The sequence below is a fragment of the Manacus candei genome, unplaced genomic scaffold, assembly GCF_025592945.1.
Source record: "Manacus candei isolate 608988 ecotype Guabito, Panama unplaced genomic scaffold, ASM2559294v1 h1tg000038l, whole genome shotgun sequence".
In the NCBI taxonomy this organism is placed as follows: Eukaryota; Metazoa; Chordata; class Aves; order Passeriformes; family Pipridae; genus Manacus; species Manacus candei.
The window spans coordinates 537,770-550,000 of record NW_026138086.1 but is presented as its reverse complement, the minus strand read 5'-3'; the positions used below and the strand labels follow the sequence as shown (position 1 = coordinate 550,000).

The following is a 12,231-nucleotide window of genomic DNA, read 5'->3' as shown; positions in this document are numbered from 1 at the left end:
ATATAAATCTCTAAAAATATATCTATTTCTATATGCGTGTATATATAACTATAAAAATATATATTTCTGTATGTGTCCATGTATATATATAAATCATTAAAAAAAATATTTCTATATGTACATATATATAAATCTCTAAAAAATTATATTTCTATATTTCTGTGTATGTATATATATAAAAATCTATAAAAATCTATCTGTTTCTATATGGGTGTATATATAACTATAAAAATATATATTTCTATGTGTATATATATATAAACATCTAAAAATATTTTTCTATATGTCCATATATATAAATCTCTAAAAATACATATTTCTGTATGCGTGTATGTGTGTATGTGTATATATAAAAATCTCTAAAAATATATATTTCTATATGTGTCTATAAATCTCTAAAACTACATACTTCTATATGTGTCTACGTATATATATAAATTTCTAAAAATATTTGTTTCTATATTTATATATATATAAATCTCTAAAAACATATATTTCTATATGTGTGTATGTGTGTATGCATATATATATAAAAATCTATAAAAATATATATATTTCTATATGTGTGTATATATAACTATACAAATATATATTTCTATATGTATATATATATAAATCTCTAAAAATACATTTTTCTATGTGCGTGTATGTGTGTATACATATATATAAAAATATCTAAAAATATATATATTTCTGTGTATATATAATTATAAAAATATATATTTCTATATGTGTCTATGTATATATATATAAATCTCTAAAAATACATATTTCTATATGTATATATATATAAATCTCTAAAAATACATATTTCTATATTGCATGTATGTATATATATATAAATCTCTAAAAATATATATATTTCTATATGTGTATATATAACTATAAAAATATATATTTCTATATGTATATGTATATATATAAAAATCTCTAAAAATATATTTCTATATGCGTGTATGTGTCTATATATATATAAAAATCTATTTAAAAATATATATATTTCTATGTGCGTTTATGTGTGTGTACATAAATCTATTAAAAAAATATATATATACATATATATACATGTATATATATATTTATACAGCCCCAGGTACGTGTAACGTCGGTGTTGGTGCAGTTACAGGAGGTCCACACCAGGTGGCTCCGCACTCCACGCTGTGTATGAATATATACACATAAATACATAAATATATACAGGTGTGTGCATGCACAGAGCAACAGGCACCCCTGTGGATATAAACATATATATATATAGGTATATATATATTTTTATATATATATATATAAATATATAAATTATATATATTATATATAAATATATATAATATAAATATATAATATATAATATTTATAAATATTAATATAATTATGTATAAATAATTACTTATTATTTATAATATTATTTATATGTTATATATTTATATATTAATACATATTTATATTATTATTGTTACTTAATTAATAATATTTATATTTATACATATTTATATATTATATAATTATATATTATATAATTATATATTATATCATTTTATATATTATATAATATACAATATTTCTATATTTCTATATGCGTGTATATATAACTATAAAATATATATTTCTATAGGTGTCTATGTGTTTATATATAAATCTCTAAAAATATATATTTCTAGATGCATGTATGTGTGTATATATATATATATATAAAAATCTATAAAAATATATATATTTCTATGTGCATGTATATATAACTGTAAATATATATATTTCTGTATGTGTCCATGTATATATATATAAATCTTTAAAAAATATATTATATAATGTATATTATATAATGTATATTAATGTATATTATTTAATATATAACATATATTATATAATATATAATATTTATAATTATTTATAATATAAATAATTTATATATTGATATATATTGATATATATTGATATATATTGATATATATTTTTATATATTTATATATATTTATATATATTTATATATGTGTGTGCGTACCTATACATGTATATGTGCACACACAGAGGCACCCCATGTCTATATACACATATATACACACATAAATATATAAATATATACAGGTGTCTGTCCATATGTACACACACACAGAGCAACAGGCACCCCGTGTATATAAAAATATATATATTTATACGTGTGTGTGTATCTACACATGCATATGTGCACACAAACAGGCACCCCACATGTATATACACAAATATAAACACACACACATATAAATATATGCAGGTGTGTCTATATGTACACACACAGAGTAACAGGCATCCCTGTATATATAAAAATATATATATTTATATGCGTTTGTGTATCTACACGTGTATATATGCACACAAACAGGCATCCCATGCCTATACACACATAAACACACACATTTAGTGATGCCTCTGCCTGTGGTGGCACATGTCACTGTGGTGGCACACCTGGCTGTGCTGGCACAGGTGGCCCCAGCCACTCGTCTGCCCGTGGTGACACACTTGGGCTGTGGTGGCAGATCCGGTTTTGGTGGCACCCCCTGGATGTGGTGGCACTCCTGGCACCCCTTGGCAGCTGCGGTGTCACCCCTGTTTGTGGTGTCACTTCTGTCCGTGGTGTCACCCCTGTCTGTGGTGTCACCCCTGTCCGTGGTGTCACCCCTGTCTGTGGTGTCACCCTTGTCTGTGGTGTCACCCCTGTTCATGGTGTCACCCCTGTTCATGGTGTCACCCCTGTCTGTGGTGTCACCCCTGTCTGTGGTGTCACCCCTGTCCGTGGTGTCACCCCTGTTCGTGGTGTCACCCCTGTCTTTGGTGTCACCCCTGTCCGTGGTGTCACCCCTGTCCGTGGTGTCACCCCTGTCTGTGGTGTCACCCCTGTCCGTGGTGTCACCCCTGTCTTTGGTGTTACACCTGCCTGTGGTGTCACCCCTGTCTTTGGTGTCACCCCTGTCTGTGGTGTCACCCCTGTTCATGGTGTCACCCCTGCCTGTGGTGTCACCTCTGTTCGTGGTGTCACCCCTGTCTGTGGTGTCACCCCTGTCCGTGGTGTCACCCCTGTCTGTGGTGTCACCTCTGTCCGTGGTGTCACCCCTGTCTGTCGTGCCACCCCTTGCCCTGGTGGCCCAGCTGGCCGTGGTGACCCCCTGGCCATGGTGACCCTCTGGCCGTGGTGACCCCCTGGCCATGGTGACCCTCTGGTCGTGGTGACCCCCTGGCCGTGGTGACCCTCTGGCCCTGGTGGCCCAGCTGGCCGTGGTGACCCCCTGGCCGTGGTGACCCCCTGGCCGTGGTGACCCCCTGGCCGTGGTGGCAGCTCGGTGGCCCGAGTGGCTGCGCGTGCCCGCGGCGTGTCCAGCGCTGGCCGCGGCCGGCGGGGCCTCGAGGCAGGAAGGAGCACAATGAGCGGGGCCTTATCTCACCCCACAGCCCTTCCCGGGGCCACCCTGGGCCCCCCCCAGGGATGGGGCCACTGGGGGGGAGCGGGGCCACGTGTCCCCTTCCCCGAGCACCGAGCCCACGCCCTGGCTTCTGAGGCGTTAAGTTTATTTACAAATAATAAAAAGCAAAATAAATACCAAAAAAAAAAAAAAAAAAAAAAAAATCTTAAAAGTACAGCCCTTGTGTTGGGAGGGGGGATGGGACGGGGTGTGGGGGGTGGTCACGGGCTGTGCTGCTGCGTGGCCCCCAGTTGTGGCCCCACCAGGACGGGGACACGGCGGGGCTGAGCCCTCCCCTGTGCCCGCTGTCCCCAGGGGGGTGGCAGGGGCCATAGCACCATAGGGACGGGCTGGGGGGGACGGGGGGGACCCCAACCTGGCAACAGCCAGCCCTGGGGGCTCAGAGGATCCCCCCCTCCAAGCTCCACTGGGTTATTCCACACCTCCCTGCCAGGGCTGAGCCTGGGCAGGGGGAGGGATGGAGGGGCAGGAGCGTGGGGGTCCCGCTGCGGCGCTCCCCATCCACTGGGAGAAGGGGGGGAAGCCACCAGCGCCAGCCGGGGGGGGGGTGCAGCTGCCTTTGAAGAGCCCCCCGCCACCACCGCAGCCCAGCCGAGCCCGGGGTGGGGGGATTAGCGGGTAAATCCCGTGGGATCCGGGAGCAGCCCCCGGGGGCACCCCCCACGCACGCCCCGCTGCACCCAGCCGCTGTGTCAGCACGCCAAGGGGACCCGGGGGGCAGCGCCAGCCCCCTGCCCGGCCTGGGACGGGGAGTCCCACCCATTGCCCCCAGGAGGGGACGGAGGGGCTGCGGTGCTGGGGACGAGGACACGGGCGCGGGGCTGGGGGGCCCCGGGGGCGGGAGGGCCGTGGGCAGCGGGGGGCTCACTTGTGGGGCATGTCCTCGGTGCTGACGCGGCCCCAGACCCCCACCACGAAGGTCTCCACCTCGCACTCGTTGACGCCGCGGGCGATGCGGAAATGGCCGTCCTCGCCCCACGCCGTGCCCCACGAGTTGGCCGCCGTCTGCACAGGGGGCACGGGGGGTGTCTCAGCCCACCGAAGCCCCCTCATTCCCAAGCTGGATCCCACTTGTGCACGGGGAAGCAGCGGCACCCCACGACTGAGTCCGTCCCCCACCCTCCAAACTCACGTGGAACACTCACCCAGTATTTTTGGGTCTGGCCATCGGGCAGCTGCTCTTCTCCCCACCTGCAGCAGAAGAGGATGGTGACGGGGGTCCCCAGGCGCCCCCAGACTGTGGGATCCCCCCTCCCAGCCCTGTGGTAGCAGGTTGCTGCGTTGACCCTGCTCGTTTCCTGACCCCGGTAGGTCCCCAGGGCCAGGCCGAGGCACTTCCATCCTCTCCCGGAATGCAGGCAGGTATATTTAGCCACGGCAGGAGGAAGGAAATGCCGGCACAGGGCAACCGGCCCCGCTCCCTGCCTCGGGGTCTGCACCTCCAACCTCCTTTGAGGGTGCTGAGCACCCCAAACCCATGTCACCTGTGGCACCCTCCTTCCCTCCTCTGCTTCCTCACCCTGCACCAGGGAAGGGGACACCAAAAGAGGACACTCCTCCCACCCAGACTGAACCTCTTTGCACCCCTTTAGTCCCCTCTCTGAGCCACCCCCACCTACCCAGTGATTTTGACTGAGTGGGTCCCGTGTCTCTGGTGCTTTGGCCCCTTCCCCTCAGCCACTGGTGTGTGCCGATAAATCCCACTCTTGTACATGAAGAAATCCTCGTGCACCTCCAGGATGGCTGTGGGAAGGGAGAGAGGGTCTGGGGACATTGTCCCTGGCCCAAAGGATGAGCTCAGCTCCCGAGGCTCCACATCCCCCAGGGCGAAGGACAGAGGCACCACCGGGGGCACGAGGGAAGGCAGCAGCCAGATCCTCCCCTGGGACACGTAAGGGCTCAGAGGTGGTTTAAAACGAAAAAGTAAAGTTAAACAAAACCAACCGCCCAGACGGTGATTAAATCTCAGGAGTTAATGAGCAACCAGTGCCCGCTGGGGTGGGCAGCGTGACGGGCACAGGGGCTGGGAGATCACGGCAGTGCCCGGGCACGGCTGAGCACGGGGCAGGGAGAGAGCTGAGGGGGGTCCCGGCTCCCACACCAGCCCCCCACCCCAGGCAGAGCGGCTTTTCCCCCCCATCTCATCCCCTCCAACCAATGCAGCTCCCAGTTTTGGGGTGCGCAGGTGGGGTACCCCCTCACCTTGCACGGGGCCGTTCTCCAGCAGCTCCTTCATGATCTCCTTCTCCTGCAAGCACAGAGCCGGGTGGCACCGGGGCCGGGACCCCCCGGCACGGCCCTCCCCACCCCCGGGGAGCGCAGGCAGAGGCGCTCCAGCACCCACGGGTGGGTGTTGGGGAGGCGGCGGGCGGAGGAGCCGCTCCCCCGGGGGCTCAGCGGCGGGGTTTTCCCAGCTTCAAACTTCCCAAAGTTGGCCTTCCCAGGTAAACCGCCCCGAGCCCAGCCCCTTCCCGCTCCCCACAGCAAAGGGCTCCTGCCCCGCCCCGGCGGCCCGGGGCACTCACGCTGGAGGAGAGGCGGTAGGGGGGGGTGGACTGGTAGATCTCGTTGGAGCGGGTGCGGGGGTTGGGGCACCGCGCCGTCGCCTGCCGCTTGCCCCGGCCCGTGGAGCGGCTGTGCATCATGCAGGGCTGCGGGCCCGGCTCGCTCTGCTGGCTCGTGAAGGGGTAGCACTCGTCTGTCACCACCCTGGGACAGGGACGAGGGCATGAGGACGGGTCCACCCTCACCCTGACCCCCACTCCTATCCCCATCCCGAAACCCAATCCCATCCCCACTCTGATCCCCACTCCCACCCCAAACCCAAACCCCACTCCTATCCCACCCCAAACCCCACTCCCACCCCCATCCCAATCCCTACTTCCATCCCCATCCCAATCCCTACTTCCATCCCCATCCCAATCCCCACTCCCATCCCCATCCCAATCCCTACTTCCATCCCCATCCCAAACCCCACTCCCATCCCCATCCCAAACCCCACTCTCCATCCCACCTGGGCTCCTTCCGTCCCTCTCCCACAGTCATGATCCCCATGGGGATCTCTTGGGCTCTCCCCAGGAAACCAGAGCCTCAAACCCCCTTATCCCACCCCTGCATGAGTGGATCCCCACAACAGCATTTTCACAACACCCTCTGCCCTCCATCTCATCCCACCCCACCCCATCCCCACTCACCCTCTCCTGCGGAGGTACCACCAGGCCCCATCCAGCCTCCCCCCGCTGCAGCCCCGCTGGTTTCGGGTGTCACAGGAGAGCAGGTTTTGTGGGGACAGGGCGGGGGTCATGTGTCCCATGGAGTGGATGGAGATTCGATCCGAGGCCACGGCTGGGAGCGAGCGTGGGGACAGGGTGAGGCAGCTGCTCCCCGGGCCCTGCTCTGCTCCCCAGCAGCAGGTTTAGTCCCCATCCCTGCCATACCCCCCATCCCTCCCCGTCCCCCTCACCCGCCGTGGAGAAGGCCCAGGACCCGGCGCAGTTCCCCTGGTCCAGGGGCCCGTGGATCATCCCGGGCCACTTCGCGGCGGCATCGAAGTGTCGCGGCAGCACCTCGTTGGAGTCCATGTTCATCTGCGGGGCACGGCCGAGGGGGGCTCAGCCCAAGGGTCCCCCACTCCTCCCCCTGCCATCCCAGCCCTCCCAGCACCTCCCAGGGCATCCTCTGAGCAGGGATCCCCAACCAGCATCAGTGTCCCCCACCCCAGCCCCACTGCGGACACTAAGGACACCAACCCCACACTCAGGACAGGGACATCACCCTGGCCAAGGCCGACCAGGATTTGGGTGCCTCCTTGTCCCAGAGGAGCCAGATCCCACAATTTTCCCTAAATTAGGGCTTCTCTGTCCCAGCAGCTCCTCGTAGAACAGCAGCACCGAGTGTCCTCACCAAGTGTCTCAGACCCCAGTGAGGGCCGCGGTGCCCACCACAAATGCACAGCCCTGGGTGACTCAGCCCCTCATTGTGGCCTCTGGCCGCTGACTCCCCCCCGGCCTTTCCGCTCCGGAGGGGGGGACGGTGCCCCCGCCCCGGCCGAGCTCGGCTCAGCCTTCCTGGGGAGGACCCGGCCACGGCAGCCGGCTCATCCAGCGCAGGAAGCGCCTCTAAAATTAAACTCAGGCTCGAGACTGCGGTGCTGGGTGTGCACTGCGGGTGATGACCGCTCCCCCAGCACCCCCGGGTGATGCCCACCCCGAGTTTTGGGTGCAGGCAGAGGCACCTCACTGGCTAAGTGCTGGCGCAGCCGGCTCTGCCGACTCAGCAGCTCCAGGGCCGGCTTTCCGATGGGAAACCGGCACGGAGGAGAGGGGTTAAAAACAACACTGGCAGCCCGGGGATTGTCCCGGGGAATTTGCTGAGCTGCTGTCTCCAAACACGAGGGCTGCCCGGGGCACCCACCCGCCACGGCCCCTTCCCTGCCACCCCCCCGGGTGCACAGCCCCTGCCCAGGGGTGGGGACGCTGCGGGGACATCACCAGCCAAGGGGATGGGGAATCACCGGGCCCAGCCGTGGGATGGGCAGGGCTGTGCCCCAGTTTCCCACCCGAGGACTCACGTGCATCTCGTTCATGTTCATGACGGTGGCAGAGGGACGGAAGGTGCCCAGGCGGTGCCGGATCCCGTCCTCCAGGGTCATGCCCCAGAACTGGCTGTAGTTGGTGGCTCTCCAGCTGAGTGGGAGGAGAGGGCACAGGTCAAGGGTACCCCAGAAAGCACCGAGGGGTGGAGTGCCCCTTCCCCATCCTCCCAGGGCCGGGTCCTTACCCATAATTGCCCCTGTTGACGGCATCGATCAGCTCCCCATCCATCAGGCAGGCGTGGTCCTCACACTGCCACTGCCCACCAGGGCCGCAGGTGCTGCAGAGGGGACAGTCAGCACGTGAGGGACAGTGTCTTCAGGGTGACCAGGGGGACCCCGGGTGGGTGCTGCCCCTGCCAAGCTGGGGACCCCCTGCCATCGTGGGCAGCCAGCGAGGGGCCAGGGCTACTTCTGCACCAAGAGCTGGGGTCAGCACAGCTTGGCACCTCAGAGCAGGGTGAGACTGGGCCAGGAGGTGTGGGCAGCCCTCTGGGTGACCCTGGGGGCTGTTCCCCGCTGCCCCAGCCCCCACTGGAGCCCAGAGGGCAGACAGGGCATGGGACAGAAAATCAGCTGAAAAGCTGCCAGGGCTCCAGACATCAGAGAGGGGCTTGGACGCCAGCCCAGGGAGGGGAGTCAGGGCTGGATGCCCCCCTGAGTGAGACACTGTGGCCAGGTTTGCCCTGTGGCACCCATGGGGAGCCCCGGGATGGGCGGGCTGGGGGGTGTGCTGGGTCCCCTGGGGAGCCCCGGGCTGTGCTCCCCCCGTGCAGTGAGCAATGCTTGGCATGCTCCCTCCTGCCCAGATCCCGGCTCACTCTTCCCTTTTATGGAGCTGTGCGAGGCCGGAGCCCTGTCCCGCCAGACACCCCAATCCCAATCCTGCCTGCAGCACCTGTACCCCAGCTCTGCCTCCATCCCCATCCCCGAGCGCTCCTGGGGCTGGGTGGTGACCCTTGGGAACTCCCACGGGAGCACCTCAGGGTGCCACCAGCTGGGTGCCCACTGCAGCCCCCTCTGCTTCCCCCTGGCACGGGGTTTGCCCCCTGCCAGCACCCCCAGACTCCGAGGGACCCAGGCAGGGAGAGGGGCTGGGGTGAAGTGCTGCAGAAATTCCTGCTCTCCGGGCGCCAGCTGCGGGGGAAGAGGGTTTGGAAGAAGATCCTCATTCCCCCTGAGCACTGATGGGTCAGAGATGCCCCCCCAGCAGCTGGGACCACCCATCCAAATGCATGGACTGAGGACCACGTTGGCCTTCCCCTGGGGCTCAGGGGGCCCCTCCAGCCCCACGTCCCGCCACACCACGATCCCAAAGAAACACCAGGCAGCACCAGAGCTTCGGGGAGGGTCGGGCTGGCTTTTCACCTGCAGCCCAGCACACGCCTGCACACACATGCTCACACACGTGCTCCTGCCCTGCACACGCCCCAGACGCAGCCTTTGATTGCCCTTATCTGCCGCATCGCCCCGCCGGGCTCGCTCCCTGTCTCCGGCAGCTCTGCGCCTGCAGGTTCCCCTATCCCCCACCTCCGGATGCCAGTAATTCCAGCGTTCCCAGATAAACCCCCCGCTGCTCGAGCAGCGAGCTCCTGGGGCTCCCGAGAAGGCGGCAGAGCCGGACTCTGGCCGCTGGCACGGCACGGCCGCGGCTGCCGGCGCGTCCCGTCAGGCTTGGGCAAGTCGAGCTCGGACCAGCGTGGCCAAAACCCCCCCGGCAGCACACCAGGAGCCCGCAGCCGGCCCGGCCGTGCGTTACCCCAGCGGAGAGGAGCGAGGGCTCCCACGCAGGCATGCGCTGGAACTTGGGAGCGGCTCAAGGCCCTGGGCTCTTGGCTCCGAAAATGCCAGAACAAAGGCATTTGGCACCAGCTCCCACCACCCAGCTCGGGCCCCGCGCTCCGCCGAGCCCCGCTGACTGCAGGACCCCACGGGACCCCAGCGCCTTCCTCCGAGCAGGAAGAGTGCCCATGCCGTGCCAGAGGTGCCCACGGGATTCTGGCACCTTCCTCCAGGCAGGTGGCACGCCACAGGTGCCCGCATGGCACGGGAAGCCAGAGCCACTCACTCACCACAGGTTGCAGTTCTCCTGGTACGTAGCTCCGGTGGGATAGTTGAGTCCAGCACGGGCACAGCCTGGGTGGGAGAGGAGAGGAGAGAGCCCCAGTGAGTGCCTGGCTGTGCCAGGGGTTGTGCCAGCACCCCCATGTTCCAGGGGGTACGTACCAAGGGGAAAATAAGCGTGGTTCTTGAAGCCAGGCAGGTGCCAGGCGGCACCTTGGCACCCCCAAAGCTGTGGTGGGGGTCAGCTCGTGCCCCACGGAGCAGGGTGGGAGCAGGGCTGGCTCGGTGCCGGGAGGGTTAACTGTGCACAGCCTGGTGGGACAGGGATAAAGGGGCTGGTTGTACCCGGGAGCTGGCTCTGCTCTGCAGGGACTTCTGAGAGAGCCTTGTGCTGTGTGTGGGGGGGCTGCCTGTGCCCCCTTCTTGCCACCGGCCGCCCTGCCTGCCCCAGCTGCAGGGAGGGTTAAGTCAGGGCCAGCATCCGCCTGCCCCAGACATGACCGGGCAAGCTGGGATAGAGTCCCCCTCACCTCCACGCTCTGCCCCACAGGCACGTCCTGCTGTGGGAACAGGCTGCCGGGTCACAGCCTGCTCCCCGCCCTGTTTTTCTCCGAGCCCATCCCCATCCCGGACACTTCGTGTCAGTTCCTGCAGCTCCGAGGGGTCTGGAGCGGCTTCCCAGCAGGATCAGGACCATGAGGTGCCGCTTCCATCACTCCACGGAGCACCGGCAGCATCGCGCAGCACATGGGGCACCCCAGGGCCGCCCCCCGGCACCCACAGACCCCTGCCCGGCTGGGCTGGGCACGCCTCACCTTGAGCTTTGGGGAAGGGGGCCGGGATGCCCAGGCAGTATTCCCAGAAGTCGGGGCAGCAGTCGGAGACGGTGCGGTTGCAGAAGAGGTCGCAGTAGCAGAGGGTGTCGTGGTAGGGCACCGTGCAGCCGTCGTCGCGGCCGCGGCAGCAGACGTCCCCCCGCTGGCAGTAGGACCCCCCGGCGTCGTAGACCCCGTTCTGGTACAAGCCGGGGCCCAGCTCCCGGCGGGTGCGGACCCGGGAGCCCAGGGCTGCCCGGGCCACCAGCCAGAGGCACAGCAGGGCCCGCAGCGGGCGCATGTCCCCGGGCATGTCCCCACGCCGGCACCGCTGCGGAGGGAGGGCACTGAGGGCACGGGGGTCCTGAACTCCGCACCCACCCGTCCCGCTGGGTCACAGCCCACCCCCCCCGAGTCCCCGCCCTGCCCTCCCCCAGGACGCTCAAAACATTCAGGTTTTGTAACTCCCCTTGAGACCACGCAGCTCAGGGTTCCCTCAACCCCCAAAACACCATCTGCCCTCAGGTGCCCACTCCTGGGCATCTGAGGGGCCCCCTGCCCACCCACACCTTAACCACCTGCTCCAAGAGCAAAAATCCCGCGGGATGGGGCTCCTCAGGACCCCCGGGGGGGGTGCCCGGGTCCCGTTCCCAACCCCAATCCCAGCTCCCATCGCGGGCAGTGCGATGAGCTCCCAGGTCTCAGCCCGCGGGGCCGAGGGGGGCGACGAGGACCCTGAAAGAGGCGGGAGGAGGGCAGTCCGGCACTGGGAAGGACCCCCCCTCCCGCCCGGGCCCGTCCCGCTCCGTCCCCCGGCCGTACCTGCCGCGCCCGACGCGGGGGGTCCCCCGAGAGGGGTGGGGGATCCGATCCGAGGGTCTCGCAGGGATCTTACGGGGCAGGACCCCCCTCTCCTCTCCCCACCCTCTCCCTCCCGGTCCCGTACCTGCCGCGCCCGCCGCTCCGCTCCGCCGCCGCGGCCCCGCCGCTCCTTTATAACCGCGCCCCGGCCGGGGGGGCGCCGGGGGAGGCGCCGGGGCAGCCGCGACCGGCCGGGGCGGAGCGCAGCGGGGCGGGGGTCGGGCCCGGGGCTCCCGGCGGGACGGGCGACAGAGCCCCGGACTGGTCGCCCCCCCGCCCGGGGTCCCCGACGATACCTCTCTGCCCGCGGGGCCGGGGTCTCCCCGGATCCTGATCCCCGTGCCCCCCACTCCCCGCCGGTGCCCTCGCAAAATGGGGGGTCCCGGCTGCCCTTCCAGCGCTCCCTGCTCCGTCCAGGGGGTTCCCGGGGATCCATCGTGGGGGATTT

At 58.1% G+C, this 12,231-nt stretch overlaps 1 protein-coding gene across 2 annotated transcripts; it reads right to left on the bottom strand.

Moving 5' to 3' along the window:
* Positions 1-3,520: 3,520 nt before the first annotated feature.
* TINAGL1 (tubulointerstitial nephritis antigen like 1) lies at positions 3,521-11,890 on the bottom strand. 2 transcript variants are annotated; one of them, XM_051794412.1, is made up of 12 exons: positions 11,869-11,890; positions 10,923-11,253; positions 10,116-10,179; positions 8,232-8,324; positions 8,023-8,137; positions 6,916-7,039; positions 6,647-6,797; positions 5,978-6,161; positions 5,655-5,700; positions 5,072-5,195; positions 4,598-4,643; positions 3,521-4,457 (listed from the first exon to the last, which is right to left on the bottom strand). In XM_051794412.1, exons 2-12 carry the CDS (start codon positions 11,233-11,235, stop codon positions 4,317-4,319), a joined length of 1,401 nt encoding a protein of 466 aa, XP_051650372.1. In that variant the 5' UTR covers positions 11,236-11,253; positions 11,869-11,890; the 3' UTR covers positions 3,521-4,316. The 2 variants fall into 2 exon arrangements, with proteins under 2 accessions (XP_051650372.1, XP_051650371.1); XM_051794411.1 differs by lacking the exon at positions 11,869-11,890 and adding an exon at positions 11,745-11,856.
* Between the last annotated feature and the right edge of the window lie 341 nt (positions 11,891-12,231).